The sequence below is a fragment of the Siniperca chuatsi genome, linkage group LG16 (assembly GCF_020085105.1).
Source record: "Siniperca chuatsi isolate FFG_IHB_CAS linkage group LG16, ASM2008510v1, whole genome shotgun sequence".
Classification (NCBI taxonomy): domain Eukaryota; kingdom Metazoa; phylum Chordata; class Actinopteri; order Centrarchiformes; family Sinipercidae; genus Siniperca; species Siniperca chuatsi.
Window position 1 is genome coordinate 4,711,085 of NC_058057.1, and position 21,416 is coordinate 4,732,500.

The 21,416-nt window shown below is 42.3% G+C and overlaps 1 protein-coding gene across 1 annotated transcript in view; it reads left to right on the forward strand.

Moving 5' to 3' along the window:
* mdn1 (midasin AAA ATPase 1) overlaps positions 1–21,416 on the forward strand; it is a 170,985-nt gene that overhangs the window by 17,915 nt on the left and 131,654 nt on the right. Inside the window, exons 9-22 of the mRNA XM_044169618.1 lie at positions 870–984; positions 1,326–1,510; positions 7,111–7,192; positions 7,406–7,501; positions 7,749–7,861; positions 10,773–10,921; positions 11,074–11,134; positions 12,032–12,243; positions 12,334–12,437; positions 12,634–12,778; positions 13,883–13,979; positions 14,600–14,713; positions 15,701–15,848; positions 16,135–16,242. Coding sequence (XP_044025553.1) covers positions 870–984; positions 1,326–1,510; positions 7,111–7,192; positions 7,406–7,501; positions 7,749–7,861; positions 10,773–10,921; positions 11,074–11,134; positions 12,032–12,243; positions 12,334–12,437; positions 12,634–12,778; positions 13,883–13,979; positions 14,600–14,713; positions 15,701–15,848; positions 16,135–16,242 — 1,729 coding nt within the window. The remainder of the gene's footprint in view (positions 1–869; positions 985–1,325; positions 1,511–7,110; positions 7,193–7,405; positions 7,502–7,748; positions 7,862–10,772; positions 10,922–11,073; positions 11,135–12,031; positions 12,244–12,333; positions 12,438–12,633; positions 12,779–13,882; positions 13,980–14,599; positions 14,714–15,700; positions 15,849–16,134; positions 16,243–21,416) is intronic.

Genomic DNA, 21,416 nt, shown 5'->3' on the forward strand with positions numbered 1-21,416 from the left:
AGAGCGTTTATATACACTGTAGTGATATGAGTGTTACCAGCTTTTGGTGGTAACCTGATCTTTCACTATTTGGGTGTCTCTCCTCACAGTCTGAAAATGTCAAGATCTTGTGTAAACAAAGTCTTGTTCTTGACGTTTAGGCTATGTGCACGTCCCACTTATAAATACTAGGGATAGCTGACATTCAGCTTCACTGATCTTCTTGCATTAAGGTCTCAGTAAACTGACCGTGTCTAAAGTGTTCTTACCTATTCTAAATAGCCACAGTCGAAGGCAAGGTTTAAAATCCTGTCCTCATAGTCTCCTCTTGGCTGCATCCAAAGATTCACAAAGACTGTGACAGTCACTATGGCTTAGATCAAACTAATAGTCAGATTTCATAGTTGTCTAAATTTATCCATTGCACAAAGCTGTCTTCTTCTTGACTATCTTAAATGGACAGTTCACCCCAAAATTAAAAATACATATTTTCCCTCTTACTTGTAGTGCTATTTATCCATCCAGATTGTTTTGGTGTGAGTTGCAAAGATTTGGAGATATCGCTCAAATATAATGGAAATAAATGGCACAAAAAATACATTTGAAAAACTCAACAGAAATGTCTTTTTCCAGAAATCATGACCCACTTACTCAAAATAATCCATAGACCTTGTTGTTTCAGTTTCATGTAGGAACTATTTTCTTTCTACCAATAGTTCCTACATGAAACTGCTCACAAAAAAAAATTTGAGAAAGAAAATCAAACCCAGCCTACTTTGACACCTTCACATACTTGGCCAATTAGTGCATAAAGAGGGTATGGTTGTCAGATTATCTGTTATGGAAAGGTACACAAGTTTGTTGGACTTAAGTATGCTTGTGTATTGCAGGATGTACTACAGTGGTGGCAGTTGGCACAAACCACAAAACTCTCATGCAGCGCTGCTGGACAAGTACTGGACCAAGCTGCAAATGGGCAACATGAAACGAGAAGAGCTGAAGAAGGTGAATGTTGTTTGCTTTAAAGCCCTATACACCTATAGTCTACCCACACAGTGTTTTCACTTATGCTGCCTAATTAGACCACTTCTCAGGACAGTGTGGGTGTTGATTGACATCCTTCATCCTTCTATTGGTAACTTACCCTGTTATCATTCTTAACACATCACGTAATTCCCTGCATAGAATTATGTGATGTCACGTCAACCTGACTAGAGATCTAATCAGCCAGAGTAATTGAAAACACTTGTGTTGGTGTGCAGGGCATTTAATATCATCAATCACTACAGAAATCTTCCAGAATTTCCCTCATGTATTATTAGTTTACCCTCTGTTTCTGTGTGTAGGTGCTCATCAGCAGGTATCCTAAGCTGACGGTGGTGTCAGACCGTCTCCTGGATATCTACTGTCAGTTGACTGGGGAGAGAAACTCTGACCTGGACACAAGCAGCCTCCAAACCCCTGATGACAGCCAGCAGCACAAGTCTGAGGACAAAACCACACTGCTGGAGGGTAGAGCCCTGTCACTGAGGTGAGGCCCAGCTCACTACTTTCTCTACTCTCTGTTTACTTTCCATTGTCTGGTATTTTTATGAAATTTGACACAGTTAAGTGATGTCTTATCCTGAGATAGTGATTTCAGGATAAGACATAAGTCTGAAAACATCACGTTCTACTATTTTTTGCTGAATTTTATCTGATATAGCTGTTGAACTATGCAGGTTTTTTAACACTGATATTTGCTAAGCACAAATGCAGATAGACCATATTTTGCACAAATTCCAAATATCTTTGAATTTCAGCATTTTCTGTGTTCATGACAGAAATAAAAAGTCACTGAAGCCGCAAGTTAACATCTACCTATTAAATTGTAGGGAAACTCCCTGAATTGGGATGACAATGCTTTTTTCATCAACGTCTTTTCTAGACTTCCTAACATGAATAAGCATCACCTCATTCTAGGTGGGAATACAAATTGCATACTCTCTCCAAATTTAGACCATAGCTTCTTTAAGATGACATCTGAGTCAAAATCAGCACACTCAATATCTCTTATTGCGCAATGTGAAAGAAAGCTAATACTGAACGCCTTAAACAGTTGACAGATAATATTTTGTTACATATAATGTACAGCCATTCACCCTCGGATGAAATTCTCAAACAACACCAAAATGGAATTTGATCTCCTCTCGACACGTCAAGCAGAAAATCTTAAAATCTAATTTCTGCTTTTACACTTCAGAGCCACTGGATGATCAATCTGTCCTAAATACGTTTTTTCACAATCTTGACATCCCTAGTAGATCAGATGCTGGTTACTGAATTAGAGGAGGATATCTCAATTGAAGAGGTCACAGAGGTGATCAGGAGAATGTAAAGCGGCAAATCTCCAGGACTTGATGGCTATCCATCCGAATTTTTTAAAACATTCTCAGGAACACTTAACCCTCTTTTTCTCTCTGTTTGCAAGGAATCGCTTTCCTCAAATTCTCTTCCCCCAACTATGTGCAAGGCGACCATCTCTCTTCTCTTAAAGAAAGACAAAAAATCGCTTCAATGTGGCTCATACTCTTACTTTACCGATTTCTCTACTGAACACAGACGTAAAGCTTCTTGCAAAGCTCTTGGCCCATTATCTTGAGGTATCCATGCCTTCGATCATCTCGAGACCAAACAGGCTTGAAAAATCAGTATTCTTTAATATTAGAGGCCTGTTTAATATACTTTATAATCCCTCTCTATCCGATACTCCAGTGGTTTTACTATTACTTGCTGAAAAGCTGAGAAAGCTTTTGATCGGGTGGAGTGGGATTACCTTTTTTTTTAAATAAATTTGGTTTTGGCCCAAAGTTTTTATCCTGGATTAAGATTCTTTATTCCTTCCCGATGGCTGCGGTGCGTACCAACAATAACCTCTCCGCTTACTTTAATCTACAAAGAGGTACTAGACAAGGTTGTCCGATGTCTCTGCTCCTAGTAAAGTAAAGATCAATACTATCAGGATGAATGTATTACCAAGGCTCTTATCTTTTTTTTTTAAAGTCTCCCTATAATTCTGATCAAATTCTTTTTTTATCTCCATAGATAAGCTTATATCAACCTTTATCTGGAACAAAAAAAACCCACATATACGGAAATGGTGGGGTATGGCACTCCCAAATTTTATGTATTACTACTGGGCAGCCAACACTAGGGCATTGACGTACTGAATGAGTGACATAACTCTGATACCCCTAAATGGCTGATCTTGGAGAATACGTCCTGCAGGCTCACCTCTTTGCCAGCTCTACTGTGTTCTGAACTGAAGAATTTGGAACCAGTTTAGGTTACCTCATTTGATCTCTGCAGTCTCTCCCTCTCTGCTCCGATTTGACATCTGGCTTAAGAGTGAGATCTCATCTTTGCAGGACTTCTATGCTGATAATCATTTTGCTTTTTTCAACCAACTGGTAAACAAATTTGATATCCCTAAGTCTCATTTTTATAGATATCTACTGTTCAGGTAGATTAAGGCAGAAGGGTTAAAGCACAGACCATGAACTCTTTCCAGTTAGGGTCTGGCCAGGAATTTTTCTTGCATGTGATTCCCCATCTCTCTTTACTGTCACTATCTAATAAAGGATAAAGGAAAACTTTTTTTTCACAATAGAGATTATGCCATTTGGACAAAACCTTAACCTTAAAAACAATTTTGGGATTGGGATTTGTAGTTTTCTGTGGGAACATCAATAAAGTGCATTGAATACTTGTCTTGGAAAGACCGAGGTGTGGGTTTAGGTCCACTCAGTATTATCCATAATGCCCCCCCCACCCCCGTGAAAACTATAGACTGTGTGAGTACACCCTAAGACTCCACCCAGAGCCATTAAATCAAAGTTCAGTCCCCGTGTCCCCGTCCCCCCAAGTCAAAACCACCAGCCACCACAACTTTAATTAGCTTTCCATTAGCTGCTGCTGTGTTCGATACATTATTGATTGGAATGTTCTCTGTACAATGGGCTGGAATCACAGATTCTACAGGTCATACCAGGGCTTTCTCATTAAGTAACAGGTTTTTAAATGCCTCCTCACTTACAGACATTACTCATCTGCCCTGGTGCTTTTTGAAGTTTCCATTGCTTTTAGTGTCAACATTAGGTACAGTGCATCCGGAAAGTATTCACAACGCTTCACTTTTTCCATATTTTGTTATGTTACAGCCTTATTCCACAATGGATTAAATTCACTATTTACCTCAAAATTCTACAAACAATACCCCATAATGACAACGTGAAAGAAGTTTGTTTGAAATCTTTGCAAATTTATTAAAAATAAAAAATGAAAAAAATCACATGTACATAAGTATTACAGCCTTTGCCATGACACCAAAAATTGAGCTGAGGCGCATCCTGTTTCCACTGATCATACTTGAGATGTTTCTACAACTTGATTGGAGTCCACCTGTGGTAAATTCAGTTGATTGGACATGATTTGGAAAGGCACACACACATGTCTGTATAAAGTCCCACAGTTAACAGTGCACGTCAGAGCACAAACCATAGTACTTCTATTGCTTCTATTCTCAAGTGTGCGTTGATGTGATAGTGAGCCACTGTAACGAAAGAGTTTCCCCTTGGGGATCAATAAAGTATTTCTGATTCTGATGAAGTCCAAGGAATTGTCTGTATACCTCTGAGACAGGATTGTATCGAGGCACAGATCTGGGGAAGGGTACAGAAAAATGTCTTCAGCATTGAAGGTCCCAGTGAGCACAGTGGCCTCCATCATCCGTAAATGGAAGACCTTTGGAACCACCAGGACTCTTCCTAGAGCTGGCCACTCAGCCAAACTGAGCAATCAGGGGAGAAGGGCCTTAGTTAGGGAGGTGACCAAGAACCCGATGGTCACTCCGACAGAGCTCCAGTGTTTCTCTGTGGAGAGAGGACAACCTTCCAGAAGAACAACCATCTCTGTAGCACTCCACCATCCAAATAGGTGTGCCAAGCTTCTAGCATCGTACTCAAAACGACTTGAGGCTGTAATCGGTGCCAAAGGTGCTTCAACAAAGTATGGAGCAAAAGTGAAGCGCTGTGAATACTTTCCGGTGATGATTGCTCATATGTGTTAGGGTTCCTCCTATTGAAGAAGATACATTTACTTTAGGTCCACATTCATGCTTATTTAGTGTATTCAGAAAGTATCCAGACCCCTTGACTTTTTTCACATTTTGTTTCTGCTTTATGCTAAAATCATTTAAATAATTTTTTCCCCTCATCAGTCTACATTTAATACCCCATAATGAAAAAGCAAAAACAGACTTTTAGAATTTTTTTGAAAATATATTAAACAGAAAAAACTGAAATCACACTGACATAAGTATTCAGACCATTAACTCAGTACTTAGTTGAAGCACCTTTGGCACCGATTACAGCCTTGAGTCTTCTTGGGTATAAAGCGACAAGCTTTGCACACTTGGATTTGGGGGATGTTCTGCCATTCTTTTCTGCAGATCAAGTTGGATGGGGACTGTCGGTGGACACCCATTTTCAGGTCTCTCCAGAGATGTTTGATTGGGTTCAAGTCCGGGCTCTGGCTGGGCCACTCAAGGACATTCACAAAGTTGTCCCTAAGCCACTCCTGCATTTTCTTGACTGTGTGGTTAGGGCCATTGTCCTGTTGGAAAGTGAACCTTTGGCCCAGTCTGAGGTCCTGAGTGCTCTGGACCAGGTTTTCATTAAGGACATCTGTCTCTGTACCTCCACAGCATGATGCTGCCACTGCCACGCTTCACTGTTGGGTGCCTGGTTTCCTCTAGACGTGACTCTTAAAATTGAGGCCAAGCAGTTCAGTCTTGGTTTCATCAGACCAGAGAATCATATTTTCTCACAGTCTGAGAGTCCTTTAGGTGCTTTTTTGCAAACTCTAAGCAGGCTTTCATGCATCTTTCACTGAGGAGAGGCTTCCGTCAGGCCACTCCCATAAAGCCCAGATCGGTGGAGTGTTGCGGTAATGGTTGTCTTTCTGGAAGTTTCTCCCAAGTTCTTGGTCACCTCTCTTACCAAGGCCCTTCTCCCCCGATTGTTCAGGCCAGATCTTGGAAGATTCCTTGTTGTTCCACTGTGCTCTTGGGAACCTTCAATGCAGCAGAATCTTTTTTCTTTTTTTTGCCTTCCCCAAATCAGTGCCTTGACATAATCCTGTCTCTGAGCTCTGCAGGCAGTTCCTTGGACCTCATGACTTGGTTTTTGCTCTGATATGCATTATCAGCTGTAAGACCTTAAATAGACAGGTGTGTGCCTTTCCAAATCATGTCCAATCATTTGAATTTACCACAGGTGAATAGCAAAGGGTCTGAATACCTAAGTCAATGTGATATTTCATTTTTTCTTTTTAATAAAATCGCAAAAAAATTTAAAATCCTGTTTTTGCTTTGTCGTTATGGGGTATTGAATGTAGATTGAAGAGGGGAATATTTTTATTGTAAACAATACAGCACATTTGAGGTCAAAGTTTATCGAGCAGGAGTCAGTGGAAGACCGAAGAAAGATCAAGGAGGACACTCACATAACTGAAAAAGGGAAGGGGTCTGAAGACTTTCTGAATGCACTGTATGTTATAGTTTCAACTGTCACTAATTAAAACTATAAGCCTGTACCAAAGCTATTGATGATACCAACTTTTCTGATAGATCTATTTCCTGTGTGACCCTGCATGCATACCACACTGGCTGACATAAATTGACTGTAAATGGCCTTTCTAGTTCTTTGACCACTCAAAGCGCTTTACACTACGTCATTTACCCCATTCACACACATTGATATACTGAAAGCACAGCCTCTGGGAGCAATTTGCGATTCAGTATCTTGCCTAAGGACACTTAGGGCTGACATGTGGGCTGGGGGAAGCCTGTATCCAACCGCCGATCTTCCGATTAGTGGACAATCATATTTCATTCTTCTTGATCACCAAAGACAATATGTAATACCTGAATAACAATCGAATTCAGGGACTGTAGTTGAGTGTCTCTTGTTCTGCAGCTAGCTCGTTATCCAGGAATTACACACCGTTTTTTTGTCATCCAAAATTCTGAAAAATCATAGTAGCATTAATTATCATTTCTTTTCTTGATGTGTCTTCATTACGATTCCACAGGGACCTACTGAAATGGTGTGAGCGGATCAGCGTTAACTTTGATAGCACTTCATCAGCCACAGCACAGCATGTCTTCCAAGAGGTTAGTGGGTTTGATTTCTTAAAAAGTAAGCAAATAAAGAGATAACTGTCTTTCCCACACAGCTGCCAGAAAATAGCATTTAGTTTAGTACTGCTAAGTCATATTTGACTGGAACTCCCATTCCTAAATTTGAAAATGTGTTTTTTCTGCATTCAGCATATATATATTTATTTTTATTGACTGATGTCTTTTCGTGGTGTTTCTCTTTCTCAGGCTCTTGATTGCTTCACAGCCATGCTGTCTCATCCTAAAAGTCGACTGCAAATCGCAGAGATCATTGGAAGCAAGCTCAACATCTCCAAAGAGAAGGTATTTGACAACCCTTTTTTGGCAGGGACATTTATGCAAAGCACCCCCCGACAGCATTAATTGATTAAAAAAATAAGAAAATAGTAATTAATGTGATCCCATACAAAAAGAACATTTCAGCCCCTTGCAATTTGAGAATTGCTGTAATCAATATGGAATTTTTTTCTCTCCCTCTTTTTATATGATAATCTACATTTTGTACAAAAAACATGTTATGATTTTAATCCTGGCTACTGTTTGTCTCCAGGCCCAGCATTTCTGCCAGATGTATCAGCCAAGCATCTCACTGACCGAGCTAGAGGTTTCAGTGGGCAGAGTTACTCTGGATCGAAAGCAGACTGAAGCGGTGCAGCTGAGTGTGTAAGTGGGACATCCTGCCCACCCGCTCCCTTTGACCTCTGTTTACACCATATATGCATCAGCTAGTTGCTGTGCCAACATTCACCTACTGATAGAACCAAATAGACTCCTGCTGGTAAATTGAATTGATTTATAAACTACATTATGGTAAACAAAGCCATATAATGGCTTGGCCATCAGGACATGTCCAAATATTCACATTGATTATTTCCCAAGGCCAATATGAATGGGTGTCAGACTTAAAACAACTTGACTGAAAACAAAGGTGTGACTTTTTATAGTGAAAAAACAGAGCTGATAGTGTATGCAGTATTCCATATGGTAATAAACCATTAAAAGTCATCTGAGGGTGTAATAATAAGGCACACTGACTTTTGATCTTTTAGATATTTAAAACTTCTGTTTTATACTCTTAAAAAAAATGTAATATGTGATTCCTTTCCAAAATTCTTTATTTATGTTTGTGTATTTTAAGAAATGAATATTGACCTATAGTTTCCATACAGACTACTTCTTTCAAGTAGTTGCATTGTAAACTCTTCAGTCAGGTGTGTGGATCGCTTTTTAAATATAATTTTTGACATAAATGTCATGCCAACGACCTTTTGCTTTCTTGTGAAAACGAAAATTAACTTTATACTTTTAATAAATATTTAACCTGTGATCTCGAGATAACAGGATTAAAACAATCATTGAAACACATGGCCTCTCTCTGCTTCCATAGCAAACTTTACAAATTGATCTAAATTAAGTACAACTAGGAAACACAAACAGTTGATAGTATAAAAGTATAATGTAAAAGCACTGTATATTCTCTAAACATTTATCAACTTTCAGTACATTAAATGCGTTAACACTGGAGACAAAGTAGTGTAACTTTAAAGGGGTTTTTTAAAATTATTTTTACCTTCAAGCATGTTTAAGTAATGAGTATTTTATGGTTGAGGGGGCTAGACTGTGACAGCAGTATCTACAGTGGGTACGGAAAGTATTCAGACCCCTTTAAAATTTTCACTCTGTTTCATTGCAGCCATTTGCTAAAATCAAAAAAGTTCATTTTATTTCTCATTAATGTACACTCAGCAACCCATCTTGACAGAAAAAAACAGAAATGTAGAAATGTTTGCAAATTTATTAAAAAAGAAAAACTGAAATATCACATGGTCTTAAGTATTCAGACCCTTTGCTGTGACACTCATATTTAACTCATATGCTGTCCATTTCTTTTGATCCTCTTTGAGATGGTTCTACTCCTTCATTGTAGTCCAGCTGTGTTTAATTAAACTGATTGGACTTGATTAGGAACGGCACACACCTGTCTATATAAGACCTTACAGCTCTCACAGTCCATGTCAGAGCAAATGAGAATCATGAGGTCGAAGGAACTGCCCGAGGAGCTCAGAGACAGAATTGTGGCAAGGCACAGATCTGGCCAAGGTTACAAAAGAATTTCTGCAGCACTCAAGGATCCTAAGAGCACAGTGGCCTCCATAATCTTTAAATGGAAGAAGTTTGGGACGACCAGAACTCTTCCTAGACCTGGCCGTCCAGCCAAACTGAGCAATCGTGGGAGAAGAGCCTTGGTGAGAGAGGTAAAGAAGAACCCAAAGATCACTGTGGCTGAGCTCCAGAGATGCAGTAGGGAGATGGGAGAAAGTTCCAGAAAGTCAACTATCACTGCAGCTTTCCACCAGTCGGGGCTTTATGGCAGAGTGGCCCGATGGAAGCCTCTCCTCAGTGCAAGACATATGAAAGCCCGCATAGAGTTTGCCAAAAAACACAGGAAGGACTCCCAGACTATGAGAAATAAGATCCTCTGGTCTGATGAGACCATGATTGAACTTTTTGGCGTTAATTCTAAGCGATATGTGTGGAGAAAACCAGGCACTGCTCATCACCTGCCCAATACAATCCCAACAGCGAAACATGGTGGTGGCAGCTTCATGGGGGTGTTTTTCAGCTGAAGGGACAGGACGACTGGTTGCAATTGAAGGAAATATGTAGTACAGAGATATCCTGGAAGAAAACCTCTTCCAGAGTGCTCAGGACCTCAGATTGGGCCGAAGGTTCACCTTCCAACAAGACAATGACCCTAAGCACACAGCTAAAATAAGGAGTGGCTTCGGAACAACTCAGACCATTCTTGACTGGCCCAGCCAGAGCCCTGACCTAAACCCAATTGAGCATCTCTGGAGAGACCTGAAAATGGCTGTCCACCAACTTTCACCATCCAACCTGACGGAACTGGAAAGGATCTGCAAGGAAGAATGGCAGAGGATCCCCAAATCCAGGTGTGAAAAACTACATCATTCCCAAGAAGACTCATGGCTGTACTAGCTCAAAAGGGTGCTTCTACTCAATACTGAGTAAAGGGTCTGAATACTTATGACCATGTGATATTTCAGTTTTTCTTTTTTAATAAATTTGCAAACATTTCTACATTTCTGTTTTTTTTTCTGTCAAGATGTGGTGCTGTGTGTACATTAATGAGAAATAAAATGAACTTTTTTAATTTTAGCAAATGGCTGCAATGAAACAGAGTGAAAAATTTAAAGGGGTCTGAATACTTTCTGTACCCACTGTTCATACAAAGCATTCAACCAAATATTCTTCCGATTGCAGTTGTTGCTGTTAAGGGTGGCCCAACCAGTTATTAGGTTTAGGGGGCAATCACTTTTTCACACAGGGCCATGTAGGTTTGGATTTTGTTTTCCCTTTAATAACAACCTTCATTTAAAAACTGCATTTTGTGTTTACTTGTGTTATCTTTGACTAATATTTAAATTTGTTTGATGATCTGAAACATTTAAGTGTGACAAACATGCAAAAAAATAAGAAATCAGGAAGGAGCAAACACTTTTGCGCACCACTGTATGTAATTATTAAATGTGTTTTTCATTGCCATGAACAGGGAGAACCAGACATTTGCTGCCACACGTCCCTCTGCTGTGCTGCTGGAACAGCTGACAGTGTGTGTGGCCAAAGGAGAGCCTGTTCTCCTGGTGGGAGAGACAGGAACTGGAAAGACCTCCACTGTACAACATCTGGCCAGAGTCACAGGTCTGGCTCTTCCTGTCCACATATTGAAATGTCCCCAAATTGTTTCTGATGGATGGATAGATATAGATGTTTTTGATAAATAGCAATTGTAAATAAGTGCACATGGTTTACCACTCCTGATCCAAATATTCCTCATTGTATGTTCAATCCAGGACACAGGTTGCGGGTTGTGAACATGAACCAGCAGAGTGACACTGCCGACCTGCTCGGAGGGTGAGTGACACACAAATTGTACCTTAATAACATTAATATAACCATAATATTTTCCATCACATGGACATTTCATGTCTTATCAAATACCATCAAAATCAAATATCAAATACCATCTGTCATTTTGATAGATAAAAACAGGTTGTGCTGCAACAGAGGTACCCTCTTACAAAAGGGTAAAATCTAACAAAATGGCATCATATTCAAATAAGGGGTTGAAAATGAGCTTATTGACAGCCAAGAGAATTAAGGAAAGCAGCTGCTGAATTAAATAAGCAATTCACTGATTACATCCTTTTAATCAGGATCTCTGGTTGTGGGTGAGTGTTTTTTTCCCTTGTACCAGTGTAGAACTAAGCAACCCTGTAACAGTGCATTTGCTATATGTAATCCTGCAAAAGTATCAGCACCTTTCTACACACTACAAAAAGGAATATGTAGAGCATAAAGAGAGAGCATGTAAGATCTTATCTGCAATAAAACCTTAACTATCATAAATGGGTAGTGCATGCAAGCCATATTACACCCCTTGTTTTATGCTATTCTACTGATTAAAATTAATTGAGCATTTTTGATAGGTCTCAAGAATACATAGTTTTTTAGGTGAGAAACACTGAATGTAAACACATCTGTGTGTTTACAAGAAAACTCCACAGGGTACCTACAGTACAGTACAGCCGCTGGTCACATCTCCTATGTCCGACCACCAGTCACCTTGAAATTATGTTGTGCTATGCTATGTATTATGCTTATCTCCCAACTCCAGCATTTTCTGAATTACTCCAGCATTTTCTGAATTACAGAATAGTAGTGAAAAGTGGTTCTTTATCATTGCTGGTGGATGGCATTAATTTTGTTTTGGAGCAAAACTCCAATTTATAACTTATTTTCTGTCCAAAGGTACAAGCCAGTAGACCACAAGCAGATCTTGCTCCCTTTGCGGGAGGCCTTTGAGGACCTGTTCTCCCAGACGTACTCAAGGAAGCAGAACCTGACCTTCTTGGGTCATGTGCAGACCTGCTTCAGGGGGAAGCGCTGGCAGGATCTGCTCAAACTCATGGACCACGTCTGCAAGTCTGCTCTCACAAAGGAGCTGCAGGAGAAATCAAATGGTAGTGGACAAGAAAGGGTAAATAATAACAGTTAATATGCTGGCTACTGTAGCACAGTGAAAGACTAATATTTATTGTGTGCTTGTGCAGCTGCCTTGCTGCAGGAGCAGTGGGAGGCATTGGCTTCCAAGCTAAGCCAGACCCAGCAGCAGATCCGAGCCTGTGAGACGGCCATGATCTTCGCCTTTGTGGAGGTAAAGACCTTAAAAAATATTTTGTTACCACAAAACCGCAACGTCCACGGTTAAGTTCCAGGCAAAGACCTTTGTTACAAGTCATACCCCTCCCTCTCTCTCTCACTCTCTATAATGTCAAGTGCCAAATAAAATTCATGTATGGGAGTGTATAGCCTTGGTGGAGCAGCTCTGACCTCTGTGTGTTCCTTTGTAGGGGACATTAGCTCAGGCAGTAAAGAAGGGCCACTGGATCCTGCTGGATGAGATCAACCTGGCAGCAGCAGAGACCCTGGAGTGTTTGAGTGGACTGCTGGAGGGCTGTGCCGGATCTCTGGTGCTGCTGGACCGTGGAGACACTGGTGAGGACTGCTGTTACCCATAGGGTTGGGGTTTGACAGCATTTTATTGAATCTGAATCCTGTATCTTGTCTGCTTATCAAATCCTTTTAAATCCTTTTGAAACATCTAGATTCAGCGTTCCACATTTGTAACCAGAGTTAAAAATAACAAGCTCTGCATTTTTTGTTGGTAGAAACATTTTTTAGTGGAAGTCTAAATAATGTTCACAGCCTGTAGATAAAACCCAAAATTGAGATGAGCAGCAGAAGTTATGAAATGTTGATTGTTTCAATGTTTCTACATGTCAGAAACGTATTTACGTGTCTGACATGTAGAAACAGGTGTAGCTACTAACTTTGCATGCCTTATTTTGAGGAGTTACTTGATCCCAATACTGGCAGCTTAAAATAATGAAATGAGTGAAAGTACAACTGGGAGATAAGATTGACATGACGCATCTGTATCGTTTCTAGTTCAGTTGTGATCATATGGTGTAATAGAGTGGCTGTCAGACCACATTAACCAAACAAGAAACAGCTACGTTTCTTTGTGTAAAGTTTTTGGCTTACTTATGACTATATTGTTAATTAACTACAGCTCATATAATCTGCTGCTGGCAACATTTGTCATTTTAACCAGCGAAAGCAATAGTCAATTCTGGCTAAAAATTAGTTTTGGACACTGTTCATAAGAAAGAGCAAGGAAGATTCAATAAGAGATTTGTTATTAGCTTAGCAAATTCCAGGTTCTTTATCAACCTGGAACTGACACCCAACCATAATCACATAAAAACATGTGTGATTATATTTATGGTGTTTACTATACCAAAAAACTTTACAGACACTTCATTTTCCAAACACACATGTAAGAGAGAAACCAAAGTATAGCCACACTGTGGCATCCCAAAGATAAACAGAAACTTCTGCAGTGTATAAACTTAACAAAACACAGCATTTTCACCAGCACCAAAGAACTTCATTAAGAGGCATCAGCTAGTTCTGTTAAACATCAAACTTTGCTAACTTTTTGGACCAGACACTTGATGTAACATGCCCAAATGCTTTGCTTTATATATTTATTTAAATATAGCGATTGTTGCCAATACTGTTGTTTTTTAATCACAGAGCCCCTGATCCGCCACCCAGACTTCCGGCTCTTTGCCTGCATGAACCCAGCTACTGATGTGGGGAAGAGAAACCTGCCCCTGGGCCTCAGGAATAGGTGAGAGTGTGAGACCCAACAATTCCCACCATGAGCAAGCACTTGGCGACAGTGGCAAGGAAAAACTCCCTTTTAACAGGCAGAAACCTAAAGCAGAACCTAGGCTCTGGGTGGGCGGCCATCTGCCTCGACCGGTTGGGTTGAGGGAGAGAGAGAGAGAGAGAGAGAGAGCAGGAGGAAAGAGAACATACAGTAGCACAATGCAAGTTCCACATAGAGATTTAAAAAAATAGTAATGGTAGTGGTAATAGTATTAATAAAAATAATAATAGTAATAATAATGGTGGTGGTAGTAGAAGTAGTAATAATAATAATAATTAATAGTAGCAGCAGCGGGTGTCGAGCTGGAACATGGGGGCAGTAGGTGGTAGGATGGTTCAGGGATCACCTAAGCCAGCCCTAGCTATAAGCTTTATCAAAGACGAAAGTCTTAAGCCTACTCTTAAATATGGGAGATGGTGTCTACCTCCCGAACCCAAACTGGGACCTGATTCCACAGGAGAGGAACTTGATAGCTGAAGGCTCTGTGTGTGTGTGTGTGTGTGTGTGTGTGTGTGTGTGTGTGTGTGTGTGTGTGTGTGTGTGTGTGTGTGTGTGTGTCTGTCCCCCCCCCTCCCCAGGTTTACTGAGCTGTATGTGGAGGAGCTGGAGAATGAGGGAGACCTGTGGATTCTGGTTTCAGACTACCTCAAGTGCTTGAATCCACACAGGAGTGTCTTCAGTGGCATCATAAGGTTAGCCTTTACATGTTGCAGCAGGTCAAATCCAGTTACCACTGTTCTAGACAGTGCTGAAATCAATCATGGCTCCAAAGGTCTTTGTAAAACAGTGACAACAATGAAGACTTTGGAGTGGCCTAGTCAAAGTCCTGACCTGTATCCTATTGAGATGCTGTGGCATGACATTAAAAAAGCAGTTCATGCTCGAAAACCCTCCAATGTGGCTGAATTACAACAATTCTGCAAAGATGAGTGGGCCAAAATTCCTCCACAGCGCTGTAAAAGACTGCTGCTAAGGGTGGCCCAACCAGTTATTCGGTATAGGGGGCAATCACTTTTTCACACAGGGCCATGTAGGTTTGGATTTTGTTTTCCCTTAATAATAACAACCTTCATTTAAAAACTGCATTTTGTGTTTACTTGTGTTATCTTTGACTAATATTTAAATTTGTTTGATGAGCTGAAACATTTAAATGTGACAAACATGCAAAAAAACAAGAAATCAGGAAGGGGCAAACACTTTTGCACACCACTGTATACTAAAAATCCACCTTATTTGTGTAGCTTCTTGGGGTTGTATGAAGCCTGAGAGGCACTACTCAAGTCCGAGTAGTCTGTATGTTTTTAGGGTTAAAGGAAGTACTTAATCTGTATTTTTATTGATTTAACTTATATATCCTAAAAATAAGCTAGAATTCAATCATTGAGTTGAATTGAAAATCAAATACAATGCACTAAAGCACAAGGCTCTTTCCAGTAAAGAAGGTAAATACAACATTATCTGTCAACATATGAGGTTTATATTAAGTTAGAGATTTACTTAACATTTCTGTTTTCCTTAGTTATTTTATATATAGAAATAGCACATCCCAATCCTCTTTTTAACAACCCTGCTCAAACCTAACCTTCACTCCTGCCTCACTCTTTATGCCTACTTTGTTGCATTTTTCAGAAAGTGCTTATTTACTCCTTAATGTTCCAGTAACAATTGTTTGTGTGCAGTTTTTACCTGGCAGTACGAAAGGAGGCCAACTCACATCTGGTGGATGGGATAGGCCATAGACCCCACTACAGCCTGCGTACTCTGTGCAGGGCATTGAAGTATGCTGCAGCAAACCCCTGCAACAGTGTGCAGCGCTCACTCTACGAGGTAGGCGGCTAGAGAGAAATAATCTCTTTTAAAGGGTCAGTTCACTGAAATCCAAAAGAAAAATATTTTCTCATTTACCGCTAGTGATATTGAGACATACTAGTAGTTTTGGTTTAGTGCCACCTTTTTTGGAGTTTGGTATAGGTGGGTGTTGAAAGAAGTTTGGATCATTTCAATGTTTTGGTGTTTGAATTTTTTTGACTTGCTGTTACATTGTAACATTGTTTCATCCTCAATCACTTGCATGTATTCCAAGTTGACAGTCTCCCCTGATTCATGGTTGTAGGGTTTCTGCCTGAGCTTCCTGACTCAGCTGGACAGAAGTTCCCACCCTCTGGTCCAGAAACTGGTGTGTCAGCACATTCTGATGGGGAACACCAAGTTGCTCAAACAAGTAAGACATTCTGACAGCTGGTTAGTTCCTTCCTTTTTAAAGTGCTGTAATTTTTTATAGTAAATTTTGTATGTGTGCCAAAGGATGTGTGGATATTTTGTATTTTAGCTATAAAAATCACTTTTTTATATAAACACTTTATATTAAGGTATACATTCACATTAACTAGTTGCTTATTAGTGTGCATATTAGTAGCATATTGGCTATTTATTCATATTGTCCCTATTCTCACGTTAGGCCGGGTCATCGGACGTTTTAGTCGACTGCTCTCTCTTCACACATGGCTGCAGACAGCCTGTCCATCACACAATCTGTTTATCATTGACAATTTTTATCTTTTTTGGGAGCAAACCTCCTTTTTTTTAGCAGAGATAGTATCTACCCCAGCTTCCATGGCACAAGAGCACTTTCTGCAAACATTTTCCATGCGGTTACTACAGCCTCTCCTCATTGACTGACCGCCACTCACAGCTCTAGACTACACACTGGTCGCTCCTTCGTCCCCAGTGACCTCTTCACCTCTGATTCGTACCACCAGCTCCCCCTACAGCCCAAATAATTCCTTTGACAATCCAGAGAGCATTTCTATCATCCCAGTTATAATCTCTCTCTAATGCGGTTTCTAATAACGTTGTGATGTGATTGTTACTGGTAGATCTGTTAAAGGGAACGCACATGTACACAGAAATATTAATAACCTGGTTAAGATTCAGACTCTGCCACCAGCTCAGACCGTAGACAAAGTCAACCCGTTTAGAATGGCACTTTTTAATGTGAGGTCTCTCTCCTGTAAAACTCTTGTTTTAAATTACTTTTTGATGACTGACTTTTACATGAGTAAGGGGGGCAATTTTCTCAGCACACTTGGATTTTATGTTTTTAACAGCGTCTTGGTTACATCCCAATGACAGCTCATTGAGCTGTGCCCCCCCTGACTATGGTAGTTTAAGCCAACCTAGGAGTAGTGTACGTGGGGTTGGCCTCGTGATTGTGTATAGAAAAAAATTCAAATGTAACCAGTCAGCTGCCCACGAGTTTTCCTCCTTTGAGTTGCTAACATTTAAGCTCAATGGTTCACACCGGGAGCGGTAAGCGGAAAGGCGGCGGGTAACCCTGGTCACATTACCATCAAGCAGAGTATCTGTAGCCCGGACATTGAACTGTTAGCTGTGGGACTCCGGCCATATAATCTGCCACGTGAATTTTCACATGCCATTGTTGTGGCTGTTTACATTTCACACTGCCATAGCTCATCTCCAGACTCAACACCCGGGTGCACTCATTTTAATCTCGGGTGACTTCAACCATGTCAGTGTTTCAACAACACTGCCTAATTTCACCCAGTATGTGAGCTGTCCTACTAGAGAGCTGTGTGCGCATGCGCCAGCCCGCATGCTGCCTGTTGCTGTAGCTCCGTCTCGTCGTCTTACTTTTTCCAACTTTTAACTTTACTTTTTTCTTCCAAACTTTTGTAACTTGTGTGTAAGTGTAATTTAAACTACGCTCTTTGCGAAAATGAGGGTAGAAAGTGTTTTTGTACTTTTTTCGCGTGGAATTTCTTCTTCTGCTACTCGGTCGGGCACCGCTGCAGATCAGCTGTTTGGCCGCATTGTTTACACCAGGAACAGCTGATCGCGCTGAAGCCGGGCAGCATGGCGCCCAGGACAACCGATGTCCCCGCTGAGATCTGGAGGAGGACACACCGAGGATGCAGAGGTGGAACGGGCGGCGAGGAAGAGAGAGGGGTGCAGACAAAAGAGACTTAAGAATAAGAGATTTAAGCCGTGTCTGCCTTCTCTCGTAATGGGCAAACGTGAGATCGCTGGCGAATAAAATGGACGAGCTAACGGCGTTAGCCCGAGTCAGACGGAGTTCCGTGAGTGTAGCTTGATGTGCTTCTCAGAGACATGGCTACACCAGGATATCCCGGATCATAACGTTTCCATCGACGGCTTTCAGACTGTTCGGGCCGACAGGGATCACACCGGAAGCGGTAAGCGGAAAGGCGGCGGGCTTGCTGTTCTAGTTAACAACAGATGGTGTAACCCTGGTCACATTACCATCAAGCAGAGTATCTGTACCCGGACATTGAACTGTTAGCTGTGGGACTCGGCCATATTATCTGCCACGTGAATTTTCACATGCCATTGTTGTGGCTGTTTACATCCCCTCTGCTAACCCGGCATCGGCGTGCAACGCCATTCACACCGCCATAGCACATCTACAGACTCAACACCCGAGTGCACTCATATTAATCTCGGGTGACTTCAACCATGTCAGTGTTTCAACAACACTGACTAATTTCACCCAGTATGTGAGCTGTCCTACTAGGGAGGAGAGGACACTGGACCTGCTGTATGCCAACGTTAAGGACGCATACAGCTCTTCCCCCCTCCCCCCTCTGGGTAGGTCAGACCACAACCTGGTTCATCTTAAACCCTGCTATGTGCCTCTGGTTAAAAGGCAGCCTGTGACCACAAGGACAGTGAGGAGATGGTCAGGGGAGGCCTATGAGACACTGCAGGAATGTTTCGAAGTGACAAATTGGGATGCACTCTGTGAGCCTCATGGAGAGGACATTGACGGGCTCACTGAGTGCATCACTGGCTACATTAACTTCTGTGTGGACTGCAATGTCCCAACCAAGACGGTCCATTGTTACCCAAATAACAAACCGTGGGTAACAAAAGAGATCAAATTCATTCTAAATGCCAAGAGGAGGGCCTTTACTGATGGTAATAGGGAGGAGGTGAGGGCAATCCAGGCCGACCTGAAGGTGAAAATCAGGGAGGCCAAAGAGAAGTACAGGAGGAAGCTGGAGCGGAAACTCCAGCAGAACAATATGAGGGAGGTCTGGAGCGGCATGAAGACCATCACTGGCTTCAGACCGACGGGCAGCAGAGGAGTTGAAGGCAGCTTGGACAGGGCCAACGAACTGAATCTGTTCTTTAACAGATTCGACACACCGGCTCCTGGTCATCCCCCCTCTAACTCAGCTGCTGTCGGCCCTCAAGCTCCTCTGAGTACTCTGCTCCCCTCCCCATCAGGCTAACGGCCCTCTCCAGACTGACGACTCCCCCTCCCCACCTGTACCTTCTGCTGTGTGCCTGACTGCTGACCAGGTGAGAGGACAGCTGATGAGGCTCCACTCGAACAAGGCTGCAGGCCCCGATGGCGTTAGCCCCGGGTGCTAAAAGCCTGTGCCCCCAGCTTTGTGGAGTCCTTCAACACGTCTTTAACCTGAGCCTGAGTCTTCAAAGGGTCCCCATTCTGTGGAAGACATCTTGCCTCGCTCCTGTGCCGAAGACGCCACGTCCCAGTGGCTCCAAGGACTACAGACCGGTGGCACTGACCTCCCACATAATGAAGACCCTGGAGAGACTAGTGCTGGAACAGCTGCGGCCCATGGTCAGACCCCTCCTGGATCCCCTTCAGTTCGCCTACCAGCCCCGACTGGGAGTTGAGGACGCCATCATCTACCTGCTTAACCGCATCCACACCCACCTGGACAGGCCGGCAAAGCACGGTGAGGATCATGTTTTTGACTTCTCCAGTGCTTTTAACACCATCCGGCCTGCCCTGCTGGGAGAGAAGCTGGCAGCGATGCAGGTGGACGCCCCTTGTGTCCTGGATTGTGGACTACCTGACTGGCAGACCACAGCATGTGCGGCTGCAGCACTGTGTGTCAGACAGCGTGGTCAGCAACACTGGGGCCCCTCAGGGGACTGTCCTCTCTCCCTTCCTCTTCACCATCTACACCACAGACTTCAGCCACCACACAGAGTCCTGCCACCTTCAGAAGTTTTCTGATGACTCTGCTGTGGTGGGATGTGTCAGCGGTGGTGATGAGACGGAGTACAGGGCTGTGGTGGGTAACTTTGTTTCATGGTGCGAGCAGAACCATCTGCAGCTCAATGCGACAAAGTCAAAGGAGCTGATTGTGGATCTACGGAGGGCCAAGGCACCAGTGACCCCGGTTTCCATCCAGGGGTCAGTGTGGACATTGTGGAGGACTACAAGTACCTGGGAGTACACTTGGATAATAAACTGGACTGGACCAAGAACACTCAGGCTGTTTACAGGAAGGGCCAGAGCCGCCTCTATTTTCTGAGGAGGCTGAGGTCCTTCAACATCTGCCGGACAATGCTGAAGATGTTCTATGAGTCTGTGGTGGCCAGTGCTATCCTGTATGCTGCTGCATGCTGGGGCAGCAGGTTAAAGGTAGCGGACGCAAACAGACTGAACAAACTGATCCGTAAGGCCAGTAACATTGTGGGGTGGAGCTGGACTCTCTGGCGGTGGTGTCAGAGAGGAGGATGCTGGCCAAACTACACGCCATCTTGGACAGTGTCTCCCACCCGCTCCATGACGTGCTGGCTAAACAAAGGAGCACCTTCAGCGGAAGACTCATCCCACCAAAGAGCACCACAGAGCGCCACAGGAAGTCATTCCTGCCTGTGGCCATCAAACTATTTAACTCCTCCCTCTAAGGATTAGTCTGTTTGACCCTAGGTCACTAAACTGGACATTGAGCATTACATCTTAATAATAATTGTGCAATATTCTGTTTACTACTCAAGTGCAATATTAGTTTTCCCTTGTTAGTTTTTCTTATTACTGTTACGGATATACCTCAATTACTCTCGACAGTACATGCACCTCCGCTTTTACTATTATTTATTACATAATTAGTGACATTGTATTTATACTGTACTTCACCATCTACCAGTAAACCCACTTGGTACTCGACACTTAGTTTATCTTATACTTATACCAACATGTTACTTAATTTATTTCTGACCTGTTTATAGTGTATAATATCGTTTTCTCCTGTGTGCACTGACGTAAAGAAGAGCTACTGGAACAAAGAGTTTCCCTACGGGGATCAATAAAGTATTTCTGATTCTGATTCTGATTCTGAGGACACTGGACCTGCTGTATGCTAACGTTAAGGATGCATACAGCTATAACAAACCGTGGGTAACAAAGGACATCAAGGACATTCTGAATGCCAAGAGGAGGGCCTTTACGGATGGTAATAGGGAGGAGGTGAGGGCTATCCAGGCTGACCTGAAGGTGAAAATCAGGGAAGCCAAGGAGAAGTACAGGAGGAAGCTGGAGCGGTAACTCCAGCAATACAACATGAGGGAGGTCTGGAGCGGCATGAAGACCAT